Source organism: Sturnira hondurensis, unplaced genomic scaffold (assembly GCF_014824575.4).
Source record: "Sturnira hondurensis isolate 20B ecotype Veracruz unplaced genomic scaffold, ASM1482457v3 Scaffold0004474, whole genome shotgun sequence".
Classification (NCBI taxonomy): domain Eukaryota; kingdom Metazoa; phylum Chordata; class Mammalia; order Chiroptera; family Phyllostomidae; genus Sturnira; species Sturnira hondurensis.
The window spans coordinates 8,413,838-8,441,504 of NW_028077105.1; the positions used below are offsets into that span (position 1 = coordinate 8,413,838).

General features: G+C 39.9%; 1 protein-coding gene across 2 annotated transcripts in view; it reads left to right on the forward strand.

Annotated features, from left to right (window-relative positions):
* The window catches only part of ARHGAP18 (Rho GTPase activating protein 18), a 168,510-nt gene that overhangs the window by 25,432 nt on the left and 115,411 nt on the right, over positions 1–27,667 (forward strand). Inside the window, exon 1 of one of the 2 annotated variants that reach the window (XM_037045774.1) lies at positions 21,177–21,389. The exons of the other annotated variant lie outside the window; for it this stretch is intronic. Within the exon in view, the coding sequence (XP_036901669.1) occupies positions 21,277–21,389 (113 nt within the window). The 5' untranslated portion in view covers positions 21,177–21,276. Of the gene's footprint in view, positions 1–21,176; positions 21,390–27,667 lie in introns of those variants that run through there. 2 annotated transcript variants of the gene reach the window in all.

The window sequence follows — 27,667 nt, forward strand, 5'->3', positions numbered from 1 at the left end:
CTGCAGATATTTTTCCTGTTCACTTTAATTTTTGAGGCATAACTTACCAATGGCAAGTTGTAGCATATTAAGTACACAGCTTGATGAATGTATACAAATGTATACACCTGTGCAACCATCAACCCAGATCAAGGTAAAGCCTGTACCTGTCAACTCGGAAAGTCCCCATGTGCTGGTTTTAGTCAAATCCTGCCCTGACTTCTCACTTATTCTGATTTCTATCATGGTAGAATATTATAGTCTGTTATCGAACTTCACTTAAAATAAAATGCATGAATACTTTTGTGTCTGGCTTTCTTTTTGGTATCTAGTTTTTAAAAATATTATACTTTTGAGATTCACCTGCATTACATCATGTATCAAGACACACTTTTAAAAAAATCATTGACTATCTGAATATACCACAGCTTGTCCATATATCTTTTTTGTTTTAAGATTTAATTTTTTTAATTTAAATTATCTTATTGTTGTTCAATTACAGTTTCCGGAGGGATGTGGGTTTGGAAGGGGTCAGGGGAAAGGGTGGGGAGAAAATACGGAAACTGTCCATATTTCTATAAGTGGGCATTTGAAAGGTTTCCAGGTTTTGGCTAATATAAGTAAAATTGGGATCTCATCTAGGGTTAGATTGTTCAAGAAATAAATAGGACAATGGAAAGAAAATATCACAGGCAATTTTTTTCATTTGTTTAGTTGATTGGGAAAAGATGAATAAAATCTTAGAAGATAAAGTTTTCCAGATACAAAGTTAATTAGAAATTTTAACAAATATTTATTGAACTATTTTTGCATAATGCATGACATACAAAGATGAATAAAGCTTTATACAAATTTGGTAATCTATTAATAAGACTAGTATATCAATATTCATAATACAAAACCCAATATGATTAATGTAATAAGAGAAATATATTGCTATAAGGATGGAGAGAAGGAAACAGTTATGTTTCTTATGAAAATTATTGTATCATTTAAAGAAATAGTGAAGTTTGGGGAAAAAGATACTTAAGAGGTGGGGGTTATTATGACTTTGCTTTTATTTTAAACTGAAGAATGAGAAATGGCAAGAGTGAGAAAGGAAAGAAGAAAATGTAAGAATGAGAATTGAATAAACAGAAGTTACTGAGTTAGAGATGAGAACACTAACAGCACTTTTCTAGAAGGTTGACCTGAAGCAGAGGTTCTTAGCATATGGTCCAGGAACAGGAATCCCTTAACATGTAGAATTCAGGGTGCCTATGAACTTGGACAGAAAAAAAATTCAATTTATTTTTATTAATGTCTCACTGAAATTGGACATTTTCTTAAAGAATGTAGGCAGCAAAACACAGTAGTATTAGCAATATACTGTTACTTTGTCACTAATAGATATCACAGAGATTTTCATACCACACAACAATTCTTGCAAATATCTTGAAAAGCTACTTGTGCTTGTCATTAGTTTGAAATTAGGGAGGTTATAAGAACTATCATTAGGTTATGTTATTAATATACTAGTTAAAAGACAATTGTTACAATGTCACAATTGTTTTTTTTTAAACATTTTAACAACTGTTTATTAAAGGAACTTATTTCATTGGTTACCCGATTAGTTTACACATTTGTAAACATTATTTCAAGACAATGTCCACAGATTTCACTAGACTGGGAAAGGGGTTCAGGGCACAAAGTTTGAGAACCTCTGACCCAACTTTCGAAGCCTCAGTCACTCTATCAAATAACATTCGTGGAAGGCTGAAGTAAAGATCAGAATGCCAGCCCATCAGTTTGCAATACGAAGACAGGGCCATGCAAAATTCACAGCAGTAGAGGAGAGATGTACAGATTGAGAACTATGGGGAGGGGCGATTTTAACATGTCTCTTTAAGTATCTAATAGAACAAGCACGAATATAAAAAACAAAAACAAAAACAAACAACAACAAAAACAACAAAACCCAGCAATAATGTATAAAATCTGAACAGCATGACTTGCAAAACTTGACTTAACAAGACGCATGGAGCCCGACAACTGCAGCACATGCATGCTCTTCAGCTTATGCAAAACATTTATTGAAATTGAGTACATACTGGGTCAAGGACAAGTCACAACACATTTCAAAGGATGAAAATCCTAGTGAGTATGTTCTCTGATCACAATTTACTTAAGTTAGAAATGAGCAACAACAACAAACTACGAAAATCCCTTATGGTTGGAAATAAATACACTTCTAAGTAATTCTCAGGTCTCATCTAAGAGGAGATAATATTTTGCACTGAATTATATAAAAATACTGGATACTACTATTTGTGAGATGCAGCTAAACCTGTGCCCTGTGTAGAAGGAAATATATAGCTTCACATGCATCATTAGAACAGAAGAAAGTCTGCATACTAATGAGCTAAGCAATTCAATCTGAAAAAGAGAAAAAGCACTAGCAAATTTAGTCTACAAACATAGAGGAAAAATTAAGATTGATAATAGAAATTAATGACATGAAAAATGAAAGTACAGCCCTGGCTGGTGTAGCTCAGTGAATTGAGCATGGGCCTGTGAAGCAAAAGGTTGCCGGTTCGGTTCCCGGTCAGGTCACATGCCTGGGTTGCAGGCCAGGTCCCCAGTAGGGGACACATGAGAGGCAACCACAAACTGATGTTTCTCTCCCACTCTTTCTCCTTCCCTTCCCCTCTCTCTAAAAATAAATAAATAAAATTTTAAAAATGAAGGTACAATAAATAACAATTATATATCCTAAAGTAGATTCTTTGAAGAGACAAATAAGATGGATAATCTCTTGGAAAGACAAAGATAAGAAAAGAGAAGGCACAAATAACCAAAATAAAGAAAGAAAATATAACAACTTTAAACTTTGAAGACATTACAAAGATAAAGGGATACCATGAAAAACTTTATACAAATATACTTGAAAATTTAGTTGAAATAAATAAATTCCTAGAAAATATATGCTGACAGAGCTAGCACAAGGAGAAATAAAACATTGAAATTATCCTATAATGGTAAAACAAGTTAATTTGGAATTAAAGCTGTTACCTGTTGATGGACACTTAGGTTGTTTCTGTTCTCAAGCGTATGCCTGTTATGAATAAACCTGCTTTAAATGTCTTTGATGCTTCATCATCTCGAATGTTCACCTCTGGGTCCTCATTTGGGGGAATCTGATGAAACACTTCTCTTTTTACTCAGTAAGGAGGAGTATTTACCCACTTCATCATCAGCACGACTACGGGTTCTGTTCCCAACAACCTTATCTACCGCAGGTGACGTGGATGGATACCCTCCATGCTTCTTGTATCATTATTCTTATTTTTAGAAGCAAGGTGATGGTAGTAGTTGAGAACTGCACCAAAATAGTTGGAGAGAAAATGCCATTTCTGGTCACTTAATTGTGCAACGGCTGATAAGTCACCTGACCTTTATGTTCCTGTTCTGTTTTGAAACCGTAATGTTTGAAATTGCTTTTATTGATGGGTTTCACAGTAGTTTCATTCTACCTTATTTTGAGTAATTATTGTTGTCTATTCCTGCCAGATTTATAAAGTGAGTATCTGCCTTGTTTCTTTTTAACCTGTGCAATATCCCTGTAATTCTCTGAGATAGGCTTTGGAACTCTCTGAAGGGTACGCGGCCTAGTCTCTAGACCTATGAACTATAGAGCAAAGTGCCTGGGTTTGAACACCATTCTATCACTTAGGATATCTGCGTGATTCATATAATTGTTCACTCTTGGCTAGAAAAAAGAGATTAAAGATGCCAGTCATCTCACACCATTGTATGAAGATGAACTTAGTGAATATATGTAAACTGCTTGCCAGAGTGTTTGGCACACTCAGACAGGAGCCATTGTTATTTTCAGTGACAGTGCCTCTCTGGGACACATGAGCCAGCAGATGGGAAAGGGACTCTTAGCACTGGTGCTTTCTTTTACAGTCATGTCAGCCACTAGAGAGAGGGCTTCTGGAGGCCAGGAGCTGCGTGACGTGGAGGAGCAACACGGCCTTCAGCACAGATGGCCATGGGGAGATGGGTGCACAGGTATTTCCTAAATAGATCACAGAAAAATACCTAAGGTTCTTTTTAATTTTTTTTTTTTTGCTAAAAACCCTGAATGTTTGAAATGATAATTTAAAATTCATTATTTTTGTTCCTCATCTTCTGAAATCGCTTTTACTGATGGTTCCTACAGTGTTTTCATTTTGTCTTACTTTCACTAATCACCATGGCTCTCTCTGACACATTTACAAAGTGACTTTCTGGCTTGTCTGTCTTTAATATGAAATCTCATGAAGGTTTTGTGACTATGACTATGCAGTGAGTGGTAACTCCACTGCTGAGCCTCAACGCATCAGTGTTTTCTGTACAATGTAAGATTATCTGGACATACCATGATAAGCAAGAGTCATGGAAGAACGGAGAGAGCATATGTTGATGATGAAGAAGAGCTGATGTCTGAGAGCTAGTTTTGAATTTGTTGTCGCTTTTTAGATGTGGAATCTGAAGCCAGTTAAAATGGTAGCGTTGATACTCAGATCAGTGGCATGGTTGGGGGCTGACTACATGTGATAGTGTATCTGAAGCACTTACTGCCACTCGACAGGGACTGGGCCAGGAGCAGGTCTGCGTCGGGCCGGTCTGCAGTGCGTGGGCCTTGACTTTGTTGCAGGAAAGATTTCACAGCTCAAGTCCAGGTGATTTTGAGAGTATGTTTATAAAGCTGGGGGCAGTAAAACAAGAGAGGGCTTAGGATAGAAGCAGTAGCAGAGGGTGCTTTGGAGACAGGTTTGGGGGGTTAGCCCCAGACGGGCTGCCACTGCCCATTGCTCCTTTGTTTGCAAGGCTTGTGGCATCTCTTAGAGTTTAGGAGATACACTTCTGTGGGGGGAAAAGACAGAAAAAGGAAAGGCATGGCTGGGAGTGCAGTGACTCCTTCATCTTGAGGGTTTTAAAGGCCGGGAGTTTAGGGGCGGTCTTAGGGAAGGACCTCAATAGAATGAATATTCATCAGCTTTTTCAGGTGTATCCTTTCATGGTCATGATCACCATTGATTGGTCCTGGTGTTGTCCACCTGGTTTTGCTGCTTCTCTGGGCCTGGAGCTGAAATACGCGTGAGGCCTGTATGTCATCTCTAGGGAGGAAAGGTCAGGGTGTCTCAACTGCATGGCCAGCCATATGCCAGGGAAGGAAATGTCACCCTGGGGGTGAGCACTGGCACCCATTTGGCCTGTTGCTAGGCACCTGGGGCTTTCAGCCCTGGTGACCTCCTGTATCTGGCTGTAAATCGTATCTGTCTGTTTCCCCATTCTACTTGCCAATGTATTTTTCTAGCTTCTTACTATCTTCCACCTTTTATAACTCCATGATAATAATATCAATATTATCATAGTGATATTCTTCGGAAGTTTAGCAGTAATAAATCCTCTAAACAGTACCATTTTATTATGTTTGCTTACTGTGCACCATGAACCTTACTAAGTGCCCTTCATATGTTATTTACTTAATCTTACTATCCTGCCTCACTACTACGGCACCTGGCATACAGTAGACACATTGGACATGAGCTTGCTTCCCCTTTATTAGATAATCTGGTGTCACCCAAACTGGCTTGGCCAATGATAGAGCATTCATTTGTCTACATTTGTCCTGGATTACTAAGCAGTTTTTGTTGCAGGGGGAAGGTTTTGTCTTTTAGCCAGCAGGTGGCAACCAAATTAAAGCTAAAAAGTTCTCATTTAGACAAGCTTTTTGTGTCAAAACTGGATGGAAATGACAGGTGGATGAAAAACATCCACGGGTCTGCAGTGGAGTCGCCCTGGCTAAGGCACTTCTGACACTGGGCCCCAGATACTGCTTAGTTTCCTTCAGGCTGCTTTGCTTCTTACCAGAACATCATGCCGCACAGTGTTTAAAATAATGAATCTGCTCACTTTGATTTGGAAGTTTAAAAAGCAGAGTAAAAAGCAAAGACATCAGTTAACAAAATAGAATGGTTATAAAAATACTATTTGTTTATTGTTAACTTGCTTTTATGTGACTTTTTTGGAGGGGGTTGCCAACTGTGGATTGGTGTGTAATTTTCAAACAAAGCACACCTTTTGATTCAAAAGACTCAAGGTATAAGCAGAATAGAGTCCTTTGTAAACCCAAGTCTTTGAGTCTTACTTTTGTTTTGTTTTTTAACTTGCAAAGTGGAGATATCACCACATATTGTTGCAAGGATTCAGTAAATAACGTATGAAGGGCACTTAGTAAGGTTCATGGTGCACAGTAAGCAAACATAATAAAATGGTGCTGTTTAGAGGATTTATTACTGCTAAACTTTCTAATAATATCACTATGATAATATTGATATTATTATCATGGAGTCATAAAAGGTGGAGGAGATCCCAGGGCCCAGGTGACCTAACACTTTCATTTACAGCGAGGAAACCAAGGCATAGAAAAGTTGACTTGCACAAAGTCCCATGCTAGTCAGCATCAGTGTCAGTTCCAGACACCAGATCTCCTGAAGCCACTGTTCCTTCTAAGGCCCATATCCCTGGATTAATCATTAGCTCTGGCTGGAGGTGGGTGGCTATTGAGAATTACCGACCCCTTTTGGGGGGACTCTGGGCAGGGCAGTGGGAGTGGCAGGTGTGTGATGACTGCCTTGACCAGAGACATCAGAATCAAACCGTGGCCACCTGATATACTTGCTGCTGCTCTGAGACAAAGTCAACTCCGAGTAAATCCCAAAGTCCCTGCTGCGTCGCTTTTCTCTCTATAGGAAGACCATACCTGTGAGCCATTATACTTGACATATGTTTAGCATCCTGTGATTATCAGGAATGGCTAACCATGTTCCAGGAAGAAAGAATTAGTGTCTCTCAATTGCTAAAGGTACTATCTTTGAGCTCCCCTTAAGGATTTGGAGTTTCCTCTGAAGGGCCTTTCAAAGAATAGAAGGCTAGAGGAGCAAACATTTCCCCCCTATACCACTTGTTGACGGCCCCTCTTGGCCATCCAGTATCTCTAGAGGTCAGGGATTTGGGGGCACCATGCCTTACATAGTCAGTAACTATCACCATTATAGCTACACAACTTACCAAAGTGCCGAGTGTGGTCCATCACATCGTCAGGGCAATTCACGCACCGATATATCCTGCCCCTATTCTGTAGCTAAAAGGAGCATAGAGTTCCCCCTGTGCATGGCACCTTAACTATCAGAAGGCTCAGTGGGGCCTCCCTGGGCTGTCACATCCCGAATGGCCACGATGGTTTCTGCTTCCTGTTTCATCCCCATATGTATACCTGGGAAAGATAGTTCTGTTGTCTGACTCCCAGATTTACAATACTTATTTGGTCAATTTTTGCCTCCTTTTTCCCCCTTCCTCAGTATTATGATTATTACGGGTGCTAAGAGGACTTTGAGTGTTCCTTTTGATTTCTGATGAACCCTTTTAGTTGCTAAGCTATTATCAGCTAGTCCCTTCTGGAATGCGTGTACTTTGGTCTTCTCATTTCTATTTGGAATTGTTCGAAACCCAACCAAACCAGAAAGGATGGTGATCCAAAGCTGGAAACAAGGGCCTTGCACACTCTTCCATGCACTCGAGTGTATTCTGTAGTGCCCTTGTTTCTTCTTTCCTGACACTTCTGTTCCCGTTTAAAGGTTTCTCCTTGCTCAGGTCTTTGTTAAACCGTTGGGGCTTGAACTTAACCACATGTTCTGATATTATTCACATCAAAAATCATACCAGGACCACAGGGGAGCAACTAAAAGAAAATCTGAAATTCAAGGAGGATGTTTCAGGTACAATGAGAAGAGATTCGGGTGGGTAGCATGCAAGTTGCCTTTTGGAGATGCTCAATTCAGACCAGGGGATTGCTGCCCCAGACCCCCATCAGCCTGAGGAGGGTGTTCTGATTATGGGACTGTTTCTAGGCCAGTTCATGAGGCAAGAACACACGAAGGATGTTTCCAGATGTGGAAAAATTTCAAGTAGCTAAGTGTAATACCAATTCTGTGTTTAGGGTTTATAGAGCAACAGTCTTCTAAAATTAGATACTCGTCATTTATAATTAGGCTTAATTATAGTTGTTGATTAGTGATGCCAGTGGTAGTTCACTGCTGTGCGACAAGGAATTATGGCCTTTATGTTCTCCACTTGATGCGTTTTTATCATGTATTCTGAAGCTCAGCAAGATAAAGACAGGTTGGGACTATTGACAAATTAGTCAATTCTAGTGTGAAAGTGATTCTGGTTTCTTTAGGAAAAGGGAGGTCGAAGATTAGAGTGAAAATGATTATTTTTCCTTCCTGGGCATTTTAGGATGCATAGTTGATGTCGCTTTTTCTTCATGGGTGATACCATGTTTTATTAATAATGATGGATTCAGTAGAATAGTTTATTCTTACCACAGACTTCCAGCATTTATTTTATCCACTATAAAACAAGTCTGGCAGAGACCCAAATCTGCTGCCTTTCTCTCTATTATGCTGTGATGAGGTTGCGCTGACTAGTCTGGCGTCTGCCGTGGGGAAGCTGGACTCTTGAGGCTTGTACTTGTGTCCTTGTTCCAGTCACTGGCTTCTTCTTCTTCTTGTGGCTACTTTGGCTTGTCCACAAATACTACCGACTATGTTCAGACATTCCTTTAAGAGTATAGAGGTGCTTAGAACTGTCTGCCCTCAAGGGACATATAATTTCAGAGTCCTCCTGTGGGGGGGTGGGGGGGGGAGAGACAGTTGTCAGCCATGCAAATAGACTCAGTCTAACAGGATGAGTGATAGAATGAGTGACCAGACACATTCTATGGGAACATGTTACCGGTGAGATTACCACACAGTGAAGTGCTGCTCGTGCCTTGGATATTTCTAGAGAATGTCCAAGGGAGATCTAAGTTAAAACCTAGTTGTTCCCTGTGAGAAATAAAGGCTTCTGCTTCATGCTCAGCTAAGTATGTGTTTAGTGATCTACATTTAAGTAAAATGCCTAACAGAACAGCCTCGAATTCCTCCTATGGTGGAACAGGGAACAGAGAGAGAGAAGGAAAATAAGCAAGTTAGTAAGTGCTTTGCTCCATAGTTGCCTTTTACATGGGAATTTAGTTATTGGGACCAAGTATCAGCTCAGTATAGGAATCGGTCACTTGGGGACAATCCTTTGTCATGAACCCAGAACTCATTATTATAAGGTTTCAATGACCATATTATAACTTTAACTCATACAGAGTCTGAGAAGTATTAAGAGTTCAATTTTTCCCTTGAAAGGGTAAGGCTACCTCATCACAGAGAAAATGTGGAGCACACTTGTGTGATTAGAATATGGCTCCATGATGTTTCTTTTGTCAAATTAAAATAAATTTGAGGGTCTCTTAATTGTCTTCTTATTTAATTGAAAGTCTTAATGGTGTTCAGAGTACTGTGCATCATTGCCGGTCATTTGTGCTTCAGGTTTCCATTAATGCCACAACAATGCTCAAAACCACTCAAAACAAATCAGCTTGGGATTGGAACTTCTAGCTGAACTGTAATGTTTTTTCTAACAGATGCTATGAGCAGCCTGCCTTAGTAAAAAGAGTGGATGATTGTTATAACATCAGGAGACCTGGGTTCAAATGTGAGTCTTGCCAGTTCTCTCATACATTGCTTAATATTTCTGACTAATCTTTCAGTTGCCTCCCTCATTTGTCAAATAAAAGCAAAAGAGTAAAGATTAGTTAAGACAACAGAAATGAAATAGCAAAGAGCAGTATGTAATTGGCATTTAATGAATGCAAATATATATATATATATTTTTTTTCAACTGAGAGGATTTTCAATCCAAGGATTGGGGGCCACTAGCTTATTGCAAATTATTGTTTTATTCTTACTCATCAATTTATTACCCACCACCAACTAACACAGTGTGTGGCTCTAGTAGGTATATGGCACAGGTGTTTGCTGAATGAATCACTGATGAGTGGTTAAGAACACAATGTCATAGAACAATAAACAATAAACTAACAGTACTTATGCTATAATGATATCTTAGGGCCAATTTAGTGACCCTCACATTAATCCTGGAAATGGACAGTGAAGAGAGAATTTCCAAACTATCAAAATTTAGTTAGGAATAGCCTTCTTTTATTTATTAATTAGTTCACTGTCTCAATGAATGGGGCAGGTAAGTGGCCTTGGTGTTGGGAATGAATGACTGTTTTCACCCGAGATCCATCAGGCTACCAAGAGTTCATTGCTTGTGTGGAACAAAAATTGAAAAGGAAGTAGCTGTGTCCTAGCCAAATGATCCAGAGCATGTCAGATGGTTTCTAGGACTTCCCCGGGCGATTATGTGCACACCTAGAAACAATGGAATCTTGTCCTAACAAAGCCAGCTCGGTGAAAATGCTGGTATGTGGGTCACCTGATGAACAATCCCAGAGGCTTTTCAACAGCCCCCAAACTGAGCCATGGAACATAGTGGGTAAGGGGGTGATTCGCAAAGTCTGGAAGAGTCCAGCCCTGGGTAGTTTCCAATTAAGCCATGCCCCATTGCAAGGAATTCTGGGCCTCTCTGGAAGGGCCTTGAACCTTCATAATATTGAAGAAGGATAAACTGAGTAGAGGTTTTCATATTTAAAATGAGAACTTTGCCTATGAGGTCAGTTGTTTGTAAGAGAGATAAGCAGGTAAGTAACTACAGCAAGTAACTCAACCTTTGTGTTTCCATGAAGAGACTGGCAACTGGTTACATTCCTGGAAGAACAGGCTACCCTTGCTTTATGTTCCCTCTTACCTTTGCAGTCTTCCATCCCCCTGCCCAGCCCATTTACACCATTGCTATCTTTTTGTAACATTAACATTTTCTGATAACATGTTTTTGGTAATATGTTTGGTAACATGATCATATTTTTTTGGTAACATTCTTTGGATTGAAACAGTGCTAACCACATAACACTTAAATAACAACTGCTGACTGAATCAATGATTATCAGTGTCATTTATTAAAAACTAGATACATCTGGCAAATCTAAAAGAACAAAATTTGTGACTTTTTTTGTGTGGGATTGAAATGAAATGGTTCTCATTTATTCTCTTTCTATGTTTCATTGATTCGAAGTTGTATATTAGTTTCATTCTGGGATACAACTTACCATTGACGGTGGTCATAATTTATTGGCAGTATTTTTTCTTGACTAGTGATTTGCAAAGTAATGAATGGTAAGCCTAATAAGAGTTGGGTTTATTAGATTTGATACATGATAATAAGATGGAACTCATCTTAATATGCATATGCAGCTTTCTACCTATGATAGAATAATGGAAAAGCATGAATTTTTAGATCAAAAGAGTTTTGTTGTGAATCCTGGCTCTGCCTTTGTATTTTTCTTTTTAATCTGAGCACTGAGCTGGCCCTGATGTTATTAGTCTTTGGGTTGCAGGATTCCCATTTTTATGATGGGCATGAAGCATTCATATTAGGTTTCCACTATATAGACATTCAATGAACTCATTCAGTGAATGCTTCCCCCTTTATTCTCTCTACCACCTCCACCAGGGTGTTTGTACCTTAGAAGTGCTTTGTCTGGTAGGAACATGTAATTTCTATTTTACAGGTTCAGAAACAGAGGTTTAGCATCATGAATGAGTTAAGAGAGAGCTTTGTGGAGCCTCTGATTTTCCATATTTCTCCGTGTCTCATTAAGCTGACATAAGTAACTAGTAACATAGGTAAGAGCTTAGCTACTTTTTTGGTTGATAAATTTCCTTAGGCAGCCTGTGTAACAGTTTTACACAATACCTTCATAACAATATCACATACTACATCCTTTTTGGAAAGGATTTTACCTCTTGCCCTCATCCTGTAAACAAGGATGGGCCTCTATTTAAAGAAGAGGAAAAGGAAGAGGGAAAAGGATATTATATCACCTGGCCTAGCATTTTTGGGAGCAGATGTTTTCCTCGTTCCATTGTTCACAGAAAATTGGTTCAAGATGGTATAAACCAAATGCTCAAAAATACTATGATTCATAAATCAATTCAGACTATTCTTCTGTTTAGATAGAACAAAACTATGAGGATGGATTGAGGTTAAATATTGGCACTGAAACCTCAGGTCTTGATGCAAAACCAAAAGCAACTTACCGTTCCTGCACTATGATAAGCCAGTAGACAGTAGATACTGGACCTCCAGGGCTTAAACATCTGGAGTGGAATCACTGGTCGGTGCTGCAGAAAATTACTTTTATATTTTCTCAATTTAGCCTGAAAATTTTCAATTACAAGATTTTTTTTTGGCCTCAGCATTTTCTTTTTCTATTTGATAATTGTATTTTAAAATAGATTACAAATGGATCAAATAACAAGGAAATAGACATTTCAGTAATAAAATACCATCAAACTTAAATGAAAAGGGTATGAGTACCTGTTGTTTGAAATGTAGTGGCATTTCTTAGCGAGCCCAGACCTGGCCAAGGGCTACGTGCATGATAGGGACAGTGCACTGACAACTAATTAATATCCCTGTAAATAAGATGGTGATTGAGAGAGAAAATATTTTAAGGGGCCTAGCAAATGTCTGAAACTTGATAGGTACTCAGTGAATTCACCTTTCCCATCTTTGTTCTTCCCTTCCTTTTTAATTTTTTATCCGTGATTAAACAGTTTTGAAATTTAATGGATCTAAGTGGACTCCCAGTGTGGAAATTAAGCATCCCTTAGGAACAGTAAATGCTCATCCATACGGCGGGCCTAGGGGAAAACCCTTTGGGAGAACTACTTCTCTAAGGGACAGCTGACTAGAGATCCACAAGCTGGAAAGAAAGCTTTCAACCCATTTTCTTTACCTATTGGTTGTTCTGCTCCACCCTTTCCAGGTATTTACACAGAGCACTGCCTCAAGACCTCCCGCTGTGAGACCTCATCAGACACAGCCTGTCTTCAAAGCATCTTTGCTTAAAGCATTTGTGAGGCATCTCCATGTATCTAGGTTAGAGCTCATGGGGTAATTAGGAACCCCTCCCTGTTCCATCATTACTTCTACAACTCTATCAGGTCCCAGATAATGTATTGTCACAAGGCCTCTGTGCATTGCCTCTGAGTGTGCAGCAAGGATTGGGAGAGAGGTGAACGAACAGGTCTGCACACTGCTGGGGCATTTCAGCACCCTTCGAACGGACAAGCTTACTGTAATCGCCTCCCAGTGGATTGCTCTTCTCCATCCTTTCCTCCCATCTTTGCTATTTACAGCCACCATAGTGTTCTTTCTACGAGTAGAGCTGATTATATTACCGTCTTGTTCAGTAACCTTTCATTGTTCTCCACTGCTTATGGAATACCAAATAAATACTTGCAAGGTCCTAAAAGGCCATTAAACACCTGGCATGAATTTACATGTTTTTATGTTCGGTCTTCCTATCCTGGCTCCCCTTCACCATCTTACATTTTTTACAGCACGCTGGCCATGACCACACCTTGACTTTGTGGAAGCAGTCAGGCGGAATTTGCCTTAGCCTCTTTTGTTTGCTCTCTTGTAGAAAGCCCTGCTCAACCCATCCTAATTCAAGACCTAGTGGGTTGTTATGACTTGATACATGTTTACTAGAATTTTCTCTAATCGTAGAATAATAAATGTTTAAAATGGAAAGCTCAGGGGAAAAAATAAGCACACATGCACATTACTTTAATTGTTCCCTCTTTCTTAAAACATGAGTAGATCTTGGAATTATTTACATTTTAATTGTTTCTCTCAGCATCCAATCATTCACTTTTGTACTTGTTATACAAGGCTGGATGTTATAAACACAGACGGACTCTGACTTTTGATAAACTCCTGGAGACTGGGTTGTATCTCACTCATGTATACCTCCCTCAGGTTATCCATTTGAAATGAGCCGGTGGCTGCAAGATTGCACCACACCTGATGTCAGTGAGGAGACTGTGGGGACTTCTAGAGGCTGGCCTCCTCATCTCCCTAAGAGAACTCCAGCAGACCGCATCTGGTGCCTAGTGCCTGCTCTTGGGCCATTGGAGGGGTCACCATGTGGCTCATTTTGTGCCTCTAGTTCACACTGAGGTGGTAGAGTGTTTTCACTGGACAGAAACCTTTGAAAAAGTCTTTTTAAAAAAATAGATGTTTGATGGTGGCTCTAAGTTTCTTTTTGTGGTCCTTTAATAGTGGGTGCTCATAATAGACTGCATGGAATACTGTAAAGACAGTCTCTCTCTGTGTTTTTAAAAAAAAGTTTTATTTATTTATTTTTAGAGAGATGGGGAGGGAGAGAGAAAAACATTGATGTGAGAGAGAAACATTGATCAGTTACCTCTTGTAGGTACCCCAACTGGGGACTGAACTTGCAACCCAAGCATGTGCCCTGACCTGGAATTGAACTGGCGACCTTGCGCTTTGAGGGACGATACCCAACCAACTGAGCCACACCAGGCAGGACAAGGCAGTCTCTCTTGAAAAAAATCAAATCTTAGAGGTCTCAGCCCATTCCATTTTATTTTCTGCTTCAGGGGTGTCCAATCTTTTGGCATCTCTGGGCCACACATTACACAATACACAAACATCAATGAAAACTGATGAGCAAAAAAAAGGTTTTAAGTAAATTTATGATTTTGTGTTGGGCTACTTTCATAGCCATGCTGGGCTGCACGTGGCCTGTGGGCTGTGGATTGGACGCTCCTGCATGCAAAGGGTGTATTCATTATCTTCTCAAGGAAAGACAAGTGTTACTTTAAAGTGGGGCAGACTGGCCATAAGGAGAATTTTGATATGTCTCATTTTTGTGACCAATAATGTGGCTCTACTGCCTTGATTTCAATTATTTATAATTGATAGTGATGAAATTTCCCAGAACATCACAGACTGTGATTGAAACTCAAAGACCGGGAAGGTTATATTCACCTCCTGGAAAAATTTGAAAAAACAAATGTTTAAGAGGAAGAGGCAATGTGATATAATGTGTATGTGAAAACTGGCAGAAGAATCTACCTTTGTCCCACCAAGGTGCTTTCTCTTCCTGCTTTTCTTCTTTGGCGTGCCGATTTGTAATAAAAGCTGTTCTTTACGAATATTCCAGGCTACCGTGTCTGCAAGCATTGATGTGTGTATCAAACGTATTGTGACATGCTTGGAAGGATGATGGCTGGAAAGCATTTTATTATGTTTATTGTTATGTATTAATCCTTACTGGCAGATATTTGACACATCTGATATTAAGCATACAATTTCATTATTGGGAAAGGAAAAATATATATCTCACATATTTTTAAATAAAGTGCAGAAATGAAATATAGTTAGTAGGAAGACAGATTGATAGAAAATAATATATTTTCTATTCTATATAGTGCAATTCAAATCTTTTCACTACTTGGATTGTAGACAACTTTCTGGGTTTCTTTGGTGGGGGTTGGATAGAAATTTTGAAGATGTTATTCAGGGGTGATTCATAAGAGCTGGACACCAAGCCTTACACAAGGCATTTAGATGGAGGCAGGGACTGTGTATTGAGGCAGTCTCTGGGTTTGAACAGTTTCTACTGCGAGAAAATATTCTGGTGGCAGGATAGGATGTTTTCCTCAAACCTTGATTCCTGGCTCTATAAACATCTGGCTGACCAGCTGTTGCATAACCTTTTTTTCTTAGCATCTGCTTCTGTAAAGAAAAAGTCCTTTGGACTAGATATAAACTTGGATTGGACAACTTCAACCCTACAATTTTGAGTCTGTTTTAAAGTTTCAGAAGGCCAAAAGCCTCATGATTATAGCTATGTTCTTTGAGCCTTTGTGACAAAACAGCTAACCAAATTATTAAGTAGAATTAAGGCAAATAACTCTTCTAGATAACTTCAGAGTATATCAAGAGCACAAACAGTTTGGGATTAGGGTATTATAGAAAAAGACTTCTGTCAATCAGAGTGAGGTGTGGTGCAAGCCAGACACCACGGCTTCTTTGACTTGTTGAGGAGATCAGCATCCTTCCGTACTTTACTTCAGGACAAGGCTTTTATACTGGAGCAAACCGAAGTAGTGCTACAATTCCAGTTGTTTTAAATTGAGTCTTCAGTGACCAGAGGGGAGGGAATTTCAGGGGAACTAGGGGAGGGATTTAGAGGAACATATATAAAGGATACATGAACAACAACTGAGAGGGTGGAAATGGGAGGGGGGTGGAGCATGGGGGGTGGGATGGGATGGGAGTAATAGACAGAAAACTGTACTTGGAAAATAATTAAATAAGTAAAAAAGAGAATATAAAAAATAAATAAATTGAGTCTTCATTTGTGCCTACCTCTTCCTAACTTTGTGCTTTCAGCTGCAGGTGTTTGCAACATGGGTCCCATTGTATTCAGCAGTGAAGAGAAAGCCAATGAAGAGCTAGGGTCTGCACTTTCTTGCCTTGACTGATTTCCACTATAGGCTAGTTTTGGTATAAGAGGTGGATTTACCATGAAGCTAAGTGAAGTTAAACTTTCAGAGTCTTGCTCTCACAAGGCCTTTTCCAAGGCCCTGTATATATGAAATTCTGTAAAATTAAGAGTCCATAAATCTAGTTCTATCTCTGCCTCATACATTTTTAAAGAGAATGTTTATAATTATAGTGGCCAGGATAATTTTATTTCTGTGCACATAAACAATTTTAGATATGTTGGCATAATGATGATGACATATAGTCATATGTATACTATGCCACACTCCCCTAGTAATATGATATAGAAGAGAAGTTTCAAAGAACCATAAAAGAAACTAATAATGTATTTGTGCCTGGCTGAATGTTAATCTCCGTATCATTGCATTTACATCAATATGCCATTCGGTTAAACACTATAGATTTGCTGTAGATGATTTTACCTCATTAAATATTCATGTGGATTTTTCATAAACAAAACGCAGTCAGTTTCAGGACAGCTGTGACCTGTAATATTTAAGAACTCAAGCTTAATGGTTACATTAATTCAGGTTTACATGTGCTAGTTTGCCACCCACTAGCTGGGTGACCTCATATTCCTCATGTGTAAAGTAGGCATAATTCTAATATTTACCTCTCAGTGCTATTGTGACAATTAAATGAGAGGCTGTGTGTGCCATGTTGAGCAAAGAGTAAACACTTAAGTATTAGCTATTATTATTTACTGGTAGTAAACTCTTTAACTCTCTATTTGTAAGAAAGGTCTTTAGTAGATATTTGCCAGAAAGCTGAATTAGCCTCTGGCAATAGCAGTTATAAATTGTTCCAGCATGGACAGTATTTTCTCCATGGAGGGACAGTTAAAAAAAAAAAACCAAAACCACTGATAATAATGCAGTATTTTTAGAGCTGTTGGGAGGAAGGGAAAAGATTTTCTCCTTATTGCTTCAGAGGCAGAATTAGTAACAATATCCAATTTGCAAGAAAGTACATTTAGACTCAGTGTATGGAATAAGTTTCAGCCACAGTTCCTCAGGATAGAATCGAATTGCTTGCAAGCTTACAAAAATTATTCATGAAAAGCCGTGGCAAAACATCAGGTAGAGTGCACTAGAACACGCCCTCTTTGTTGGTCACTGCTACCATATAAATCTAGGTTTTATCACCTTTGTAAAACTTTAACTTCACAGTTGATGATTAATTTATTTAAGTTCTCGTTGTATCATCGTATGTTGAGTTTAACTTTGCCAGTTGAAAGGTCAACTTTCACGTGGCCTCATGTTGCTGTACAGGCTTTCCGACATCTTATAGTTTGAGCGTACACATTCTTCCTAGTCAATTCCACTTAAAGTGACAGCAATTGATCGAGAATAATTTTGATAACTATGTTGATTTCATTGCAATCACGGTACCCTGAAAATAGGATTCCATATTACTCAATAGGTTTCTAAATCAAAATATGAAAACCAGTTAATAACCTCTTTGGTACTACCAAAGTTTTTCCCATTAATCCTTTTCTTTCTTTTTCTTTACCCTCACCCAAGGACATCCTTATTGACATTAGAGAGAGTGAAAAGGAGGGAGAGAGAGAGGGAGAAAAATATCGATGTGAGGGAGAAATGTAGATCACTGATCTTGCATGTGCCGCCAGGAGGACAGAACCTGCAACCCAGTCATGTGCCCTGAGTTGGCATTGAACCGACCATTCACTTTATAGGATGATGCCCAACTAACTGAGCTACAGAGTCAGGGATCTCCACCCTATTTTTAATAACTAATTTGGGTACCTAAATCTTCCTCCCTATGTCATCTAGTACACCCATTTAAAAGGAATGAATAAAATGAATGTTTGAACTTCTTGATGTTATTTAATTACTTTGTGAGATGTCTCATAACAACAAAGTATCTGGTATGAGATTCATAGCCTGGAATATTAATATGTTCAAGAACAATAGGTTCTTGGTGTTTTTTTTAAAGTGATTGCAGAAGAGAATACTTTAAAAAACTTATATCTCCATGAGGAAGGGAGACGTGGTGTGAGGGATGAACTAGCTAAATCTTCGTAGGGTTTAGGCTGTGAAAAAGAAGAGCTTTTCAAAGGACCATATTGGTACTAAGGTTTGCTTTCGTCGTGGTCCTAAGAAAATTCTGAGAACAATTTTTAATCTACTTATACCTCTACGTGAAGCTGTTTACACCAGGGCACAATGCTACCAGCTGTCTGCCTGTGATCGGTAATATCCTCAGGGCTTACTTGGTGGGAGGAAAGGAGGAGGAGTCCAGGGGATTTCCATGGACCTGAAAGTTATATTAGTAATATTCAAATTTTATGTTTTAAGCTATGCAAATCAATTTATGCCACATGTTATTGTCTGCCTCAAAAATTAAAAACCATGGTGATTGTGAACCCCCAAATTATTTCAAACCTGTGAAGTAGTTTCAATGAAAATTAAAACTTTCATTGAGAATTTTCATGGAAACTATTTCAATCTTCATATTGTGATTTATTTGTTATTTATAAAGGGGAGAGTATGAATAGACAAAGATATAACTTAATCATCATTTTGGCTGAAACAGGACAAAAGCTCCCTTTTTCATGAATTATCTCAGAGTTGGCAGTGCTCACAGCTGTCAATGGGCACATATGACAATAACAGGCTGAAGATATAGCAAAGGAAGAAGGAAACATAGTATAAGAATAAAGGATGACTACAACAATACCTAGGGAAATAAGGAAAAAATAGAAGTGGGATGGAGAAACAGAGACGAAAAGAGTTTCCAAGAGAGTGTATGGCTTTCCACGGATAATTGTACAAGGTAAGGAACACCTGTATTTTTGCATTTCAGAGCAGCTGTGTAAAAAAGAAGTGTGAATGTGGGGCCATTAACTATTTTCCACATAAGGACGTTAAAAATGACAGAACTCATACACACACTTCAGTCAGGTTCCCTCTTGCCCTGATGAACATATCATCATAGATTCACACACTGGTATGGGCATGGAAACCACTTGTCTGATATTACCGATCCTAATTTGAAAATATAGTATCCTTTCTAAAGACACATCCAGTCCATTCAGTTCTTCATCCAGCCAGCATTCAATGGGGGCCCACTGTGTTGAGGGATTAAGTTAGAAACAGAAAAGAGGAGAGGAGACTGAGAGGGGGCCCAGAGGGAATGGTGTTTGACAGATGAAGACGTGGGTAAGGTCACAAGAACACTGGGGGGCTCTGTTAGAGTTTGGAACTTGTTCTGGCAGTGATGGGGAGCCAGTGAAAGTTTTTTAAGCAAAGAGAGGCATCATTAGGGCTGTGCTTGGTTGCAATAATATACAAAACAATTTAGAGGAGAAGGCAGGGAAAGGAGCTGAAAGAGCTGTTGTAAGATTGAGCTAAGACTTAACCATAGGGTGTGGAGGGGCCTGGCCAATGCAGGGATAGAAAGGAAAAAAACAGGTAGAGCCCTAAGAAGGTGGAAATTCAAAGACTGAATACCTAATTGTGGAGGGGGTGGGAGGAAGTTATGATTAACTCTTCTTAAAAGGAAAAGTTTTGTGAATGGCAGTTTCTTATAGATATGAGAGGATTAAAAATCAATTTAAATACTTTAAGTGTGTGTGAGTTTGTGTAGTTATTTCTCGTGATAATTTTAAACACTGACAAAAGTATAAATCATATGCTTCTGGAATGATGAAGTTGAAAAGTTGTTCATGAGGAACTTTAGATAGATCATAAAGGTCAAAAATAACCAAGAAGTCACTTCAATTCAAACTAGGAGAGTACATAGGAGAGAGTAGAACTTTCTAGGGGAGAAAGAATAGAAATATCTTCTGTATTTTTAAAACCTTTGGAGCTTGTTTCCTGATCTCCAAGGAAAAGAAAGAGTGCTGGTTAAAAAGAGTGGAATTTAGCCTAGAACTCTGTTCAAATCCAGCTACTTATGGCACAGAACGACTGTGTTATAGTAGATAGGTTACTTAACCTGACCCTCAGCTTCACTTTCATCATACTTTGCAGAATACAGATGGTGGTACCTGTGTTGTAGGGTATGTGTGTGTGGGAGAGAGAGAGAGAGAGAACAGAGAGATTACTATAGAGAGATAGAACACTGAACTGCATTGAATGAGATAATACAGATAAAACACCTGTCACTGTCACGTTGAGCCTGGTATATAGGTGCTCAACGAATGACAAGTTCTTTTTTTATTTTTAGCAATAGCATTTACACATTGGTAGAGATGTGTCTCCTTTTGGTACTGGAGGGTGTTTTGAAACTTGGCATTGGCTTTTCTGTGAGAGAAGAAGATATCACAGGGCACACCGTCATTTTTATTCAGATATTTTTAACCAGACACAAGAGATAATGCCTTTGTTGTGACCTGCAGTTGCAATTCTGCAGCAGGTTCATTGGTTTCTGCTAGGGTTAATTTTAACTATAGCAGAAGAGGAAGGGGTTAAGAAATGCCCTTACTCGTGTTACATGAAGTAGCAGAAATTATCAGATGGAAACAGGAATTGGGAAGGGAAAACAGGCTCTGCAGTAACTCATTGTTTCCCAGCCAAGACGGCTTGCACTTAAATTGATGACGGGAGTCCACAGCCTGACAGTTTAATCAGATCTGAATTTCTCCTGGCTGGTGGCAACAAGTAACCCCCCACCGTAAACCTTGAACTAGAGCTACTCAAACTGGAATGGCCCCAGGGTTGAAACAATCCTGAGTCACAGCTCTTCTCATTGGAGCGTCCGGCAGCCCTTCTGTGCAGAAGGCCCCTCCCCTCCCGTGTGAATCGCTGGCCTTGGGAGGAGGAGCTGGCCGATGCTAATGAACGGAGTTGCCAGGCGGGCCGGGAACTTCACTCCCCTTCTCAGACTCAGGATCACAGAAATTATGCCCCTTCTTTCACCATGAGCTGGCTCTCCAATTCCCAGGGAGTGGTGCTAACTGCCTACCACCACAGTGGCAAGGACCGGGCTGTGGCGGGGAGCCATGGCCAGGAAGGAGAGGAAGCCGCCTCGAGGTAAGCCCTGGCATTTGAAAGCAAGAGAACAAAACAGAAACCTCTTACCTGCTCCAGGAAAAAAAAAAAAGTGACGGGGAAGTTGATGCGGGGAGAAAGGAATGACTCCGCCGCGCGTGTAACCTAACCTCTGCGGCAGCAGAAGTGCTTAGCGGGGGTTTTATTTACTTTGCATCTCGTCTAGTCCAAGTCTGAAATAGCGCATGGCATGTAATTACTAGGAAAGGTAGAGGGGAAAAGACTGGGGCTATGCCTGTCAGACTTGTTGCCTAGCAGGTGCATTTCAAATGCTGAAAGATCAAATGGCTATATTTGAAACACTTCCTATGAGGTGGAATTCTTGAATGGGCTCGAGGCTCAGCGCTGCAACTGTTAGTTGGGAAAGTGTGCCAACACCAGGGGGCGGAGGAGAGGGGGCCGGCGGGTGGTGGTGGTGGCGGCGGGGAGGTGGCGAGGTGGCGGTGTTCACTGTACAAGCTGTTGTTAGAGTCTGGTGTTTCTCCCGTGTCCTTGCTGAAAGCACACTTCCTAGGCAAAAAGCTTAAGACACTGGACTGTGTTAGTATGTTTTAGATTCTTTCGTGAATTTTGTGAATTTTGGTGTGTGCGTGTGTTTGGTGTGTTTTGGTGTTTGGCGTGTTTGTGAATTTTGGTGTGTGCGTGTGGGTGGGGGGGGGCATTTTTTGGTCAGGAGATAGTACTGTGAGGCCAGAAGAATGTGGTTAATATTAAATCACTTTGTAGGTGAAGAGGGCAGATGTTCTACAGACCACTGAGGTGCAGAGTGCCTTTCTCTCTACCTGTGTACTTTGTTCCACTTTCCCAGGACTTTTTTTTTTCCATTTTTTTCTAATGACCTTCTCATTAGACAGACTAATGTTTTCACCTCAGTCTGGGTTATAAATGGTAAATACTGGCCTAAATGCTTGCAAAAAACAAATGCTAACCTAATTGTGTAGGGCACTAAATTAGTTGTCAGTAAGTATATTTCCTCCCTGGCTTTTCGTGTGATAATAAAACCTTTGTTCTTGTGTAACTGACTTATGCTTATGCCTTAAGTTAAAATAATGCCTTCTTTCATTTGTTTTAAAACCCCCACATATGGGGGAGGGGAGTACAAATGGAAACAACTCTGTAGTGCTCTGCCTTAGATACCCAGGCTGGTCGAAACGTCTCTTCAGGTGGCAACTAGAGTGTGCATTCCATTAGGAGTTAGTTCATTTCTAAAGATGAAGGAGAATTGCCTCCTGGTGTAGTTACATTTTATTTTATGTTGTTTTGAGTATTTTCTGTGAGCAGTCATCTATTTTTCTGTAGAAAACCAGCCCCATGACTTTCATAGCTTGGAGTCCACACAATAGTCAAAATTGCCAGAACTGGGCAAGCTTAGCGTGTGAACGTTAGTCTGGGTGGCCTGAGGAGCTGAGCTGAATCTTGGGTCTTTATTGTGAGAGTGGAAAGAACCTTAAGGACAGTGAGTCCAGACTTCCTATGTGGGCTTGCCACCCCCAGGAGGGTGTTAGGTTGTTGCAAGGTCTGTGGTTCTAGGCCTTTGCCTGGGGCTGCATATCTCATTCTGGAGACTTCATCCTGTGTTTGTGCTTTTGCAGCCTGCTGTGGGTGGCCTATACTTGAGTGGGTTGAGAGAACAGAAGAGAGGAACAGATCCTTCTCAACCTATGCTAGAGCTGAGTCCAGAGGTACTCAGGTGGCAGACTGGGCAGCTGCTCACACAGGGAGCGATCCTCGCAAAGGGGCGGCACTAGGTCTGAGCCCACGTGCCTCTTCTACTGGCTGCCATATGGCTTGTCCGTATTGACCCCAAAACCTCACTCCTGAAGTAGAGTCAGTCCTAGGGCTGGAGAAGGTGGGAGTTCTGGTTCAAGGGCTGGGAGGAAAGGCAAGGAGGAGGGAGAGGAGCCAGTCCACTTTAGCTGTTACTTAGCTTTCGCCTGTGATAAGCTTTTGTGTTACTTTGGGAGGTTCCCTGTTTAGCCTGGAAGGATAGAGATACTGAAGTGGGAGGGGCAGGGTAGATGCTGGGAAGAGTGATTTGAGGGTGGGATGGGATCAGGATCTGACTTGCCAAAGAGGGTGGTGGAGGGGCCAGTGCACAAGGCTTGGGCTCTGGCTGGGTTGGTCAACTCCTGGGAAGCTGCTCAGAGGCATGGGGTTGATAGTTGCTGCCAATTTTAAAAAGCTCCTGAGAGGACAAAACCAAACCAGAACAAATAAAACTTAAAAAAGTGTTTATTGATTTTAGAGAGAGAAGGCAGCGTGGGGGAGAGAGAGAGAGAAACATCGATTTGTTGCTCCACTGACTTATGAAGTCAGTTCTTGTGGGTGCGCTGACCAGGATCAAACCTGAAACCCTGGTGTATCAGGACAATGCTCCAACCAACTGAGCTACCCCACTACGGTGTAAACAAAAGTCTGAGAGAAAAAGTTAGATTCTGTCTGTCCTCCTCCCACCTACTTAAAAGTTGTTAGAGGGATCACGGAAATGTAACTTGGCTTATTGTAAGACTTTTGTTTCTTCAAAATAATATGCACTTTGATGAATTATGTAATCAAACACTTAGTTTAATAAGATGAACTCGTGTATATACCACTTAAAAGTATAAAGGACTATGTATATGGTTAAGAATATTTGTAGAAAGTTTTTGATTTTAGTCTTGCCTTACCAAGTCCTATTTTATTTGGTTGTTAAGGAAGCTGAGAGAGTAGGGAGTTAATCTTCTTATAAGTTATCTGTTAGCCTAAAATTCTCTTCATTCCATTGTCCCTCCTCATCAGGAAACATTCATTACATGCCAGATAGAGGAATTTCTCCTACTCTTAATTAGAGCCTCTCAAGTATTTATAGAATCCATTTCAATTTTTTTGTTGTATTTTCTCAAAACATTAGGATTTAAAGAAATATGCTAACATTAGTTGTTCTGACTGGCTTGTACACAGTCAGGTGTTTGCAAAGGAAACCACTTTATGAGTAGCTATATTTATACAAATTTATTTATTTGTTACTTTTCAAGCAAATTTCTTAATGTTTGCTTTTGCAAAGCTGTTTTTCCAATAATACTGTATTTTGTCTATTTTTACTGTTCTCCCTTGACTTTTCTCTCATATTAAGGAAAACTATTTTGTTTGATTTGTATCATTTTTGCTGATATTTTAGTAAATATGAATGTACAAGAGATCTTCCTTCTTAGTGGACCTTCTAGTTTGAGTTGATATATGAGGTATTTTTCATGTCTCTTACAAATAAATGTATGGCCTTCTTCATGTAGGGTCTTGTTTTGTTGACTCCATTTGCCACTGGTGTTGGATAAGCAGAACTAAGAAGGTTTATGTCATGGTGGCGTACACCCCGAAACTCTGGGCTCTGGGGCCAGTCGGCCTGGGTTCACATCCTGGCTCTGTACTGTGGTCGTGGAGGAGTTACTTAACTCTCTGTTTGTAAATTGAACTTCATAATAGCTCTCACTTCATTGGGAGAATTCAGTGGGATGATCAATGTAGCCCACAAAACAGTGCTTGGCTCATAGCTAGCTCCTACTTTCCTTAACACTAGGTAAACTAAAGGAAAGAAATTATTGAGCCTTACAGCATATAAATATTGTGTTACATGTTCATCAATATTTTATTATGTGTTAAGAAACATGGGCGTGATCCATGTACTTAACTAAAAATGGCTTAACTGAAAATTAATCATAATATAAAAGCTCAGGCCTTTGAAGGTTGAAAGACCTTGGAAATGTCCTTTTGAACTAGAGAAACATAGGCAATTTGAGCTGGTGATAGCCACTTACAGCAAACCTGCCTTGGGGCACTGGTGGGCCACACCGAGGCCTGTGAACCTACTTTTATGGCAAGATGAAATGCGGGCGGTTCCTGTTTTGGCCACTGGGCTCGTTAGTCTCCATAGTCCCCTCCTCCTTTAAGAACTCAACTCTACTGCTTCGTGTGCCCAATGGAAGATGACCACCATCTTCATATGCTTAGCTTAGTCCTAGACTGTTTCAAGTCTTTCAAGGTATAGAACCTGTTTCTGGGTTCTATAAACTTAGTAAGCATAATCATTCGGTTACTTGTCATTCCACATAATTACACAGTTCTTACTGTGTGTCATTTCTCTAGGAGCTGGGGCTACAAGGAAGACAAACACCAGCATGGGGGAGATGGGGCCTGGAGTGGAAAATGAAGACCTGATGAGCCTTGGAGATGTAGATGGGGATGAGAGTTAGGGAAGAGCTCCCAAGGCAGACAGGGGTAGGGCGTATAGAAGCCATAGGCCTGCTGTTAGCCCAGCAGCAACACACAAGAACCCAGAAGAGCCAAGAGCCCTGCTCCAGTGGTGGGAGTAGGTGAGGGTAAGGAAGAGAAAACAAGTGGGCCAGGTAGATCTGATAGCTTTGTAGAGCTCTTGAGAATTGGATTGTTGCTCCAAGTGTGATGGGGAGCCAGTGAGTGGGGAGGGTTTTGAACATGGGGGAAACAGCATATTTTGGTTGTAAAGGTCTTTCTGGCTGTTTTGTTGAATGTAGACTGTAGTAGAAAGGACACTACTCAGGAGGGTAAGATGATGGTGCCTTAGGCCTAGATTTCAGTCATTTAAGGTAGTAGAGGTGGTGAGCAGTGAAATATTTTGAAGGTAGAGCCTGTAGATTTCCTGACAGTTGCAGTATATGAGTCAATGAGACTAGTTACAGATTGTTGCAAGGTTTGGCCTATACAACTCTAGTGATTTAGATGCAAAAGACTCCCAGAGTGGATTGGATAAGATCTGAAGCTCAGTTTTGGACTTGCAACTCAGAAGCATTTTGAGAGTAGCTTTAAGGCAAAGGCATTGTCTTTCCTGAGGAGGTCAACATTTTTACATAAATCCTAACACTAAAAAAGAAAACCCGTGCACTTTCCTTCTAAGTTTGTATATTATCTGAAATTATGTATATTTTTGGTGAAGGAAGGGATGTTGAAGAGTTTTTATTAATGCAATTATGTAAAAGTGAAGTAAAGGGTCTTTTCATTCTGTTAACCTTACCGTTTAAGGGATGTTTTCTCATTCTAATTTTGTAGGATTCAGTGACCAAATGCATTTTTAACCTGTCTATATGGATAGCTATTTTCTAAATCAATCCAGTCCTCTACTTCATGACATAAAAGTACTTTTATAAAAACTTATTTTTTATCATGTCTTTTAGAAGCCTTATCTATCACTTCCTCTCGAATTGTAGAAAGACACACTCAGTATTCCAAATGGGCAGGTCTTACTTTTATTTAGAGTTATGTTATTTGACTTTTAACTGCCCTCATCTGTGAGGCTTGTGATTTTTGTGGGCCTGTTTAAAGTTTTCTTCATAAAACTCATGTTATCATTACCCCTTTCATATATAAGGCTTTATAAATCTCAAGACACCCCTCTCCGCAGGAAAACTGCTAAAAACCTTCCTTGTTTTCCATGGCACACTTCTTTCACTGTCCGCCTGCATGGTATACCTGTGTCTCTCTTTTCTAAGTGGGGCTTGTGCTTATTTAAAGGTTTAGTTTGTTCTTTTTATGTTTTCAGTTCTTAGTATTTGTCATGCTTTTCAGAATACTGCAGCAAAATGAACCCATAAAAATGCATGCTTTCATGATGCACAGGACTGCTACTGAATTGAATGGCAGTTAGACTTAAATAGTTTTTAATCATTGGACAAGCTAAATGAATTATTTGTTTTCTCTTATTTTAAGTTCCCTGTTAGCTATAAACATGAGTATCATTCACATATTAGAAAAAGAACCCAGCGCTGGTGAGGTAGCTCAGTTGGTTAGGGCATTGTCTCCATATGCCAAGGCTGCAGGTTTGATCTCAAGTCAGGACACACAGACGAATCAACCAATGAGTGCATGGGTGGGTGGAACAAGAAATGGATGTTTCTCTGTCTGTCTGTCTGTCTGTCTGTCTGTCTCTCTCACAAGTCAATGAATAAATGTTAAATTAAAAAAAAGCCCTGGCTGGTGTGGCTCAGTGGATGGAGTGCTGGCCTGCGAACCAAAGGGTTGCTGGTTGGGTTCCCAGTCTAGGGCACACACCTGGGTTGCAGGCCAGGCCAGGTAGGGGGTGTGTGTGAGACAACCATACATTGATGTTTCTTTTCCTCTTTCTCCATCCCTTCCCCTCTCTCTAAAAATAAGTAAATAAAATCTTTTAAAAAAACATAAAAAGAAGAAGGAAGAAAGAAAAAGAAACCAGTATCCTAGAGGCCGAGGCTGCCCTTATCTGCAGTGGAAGTTCC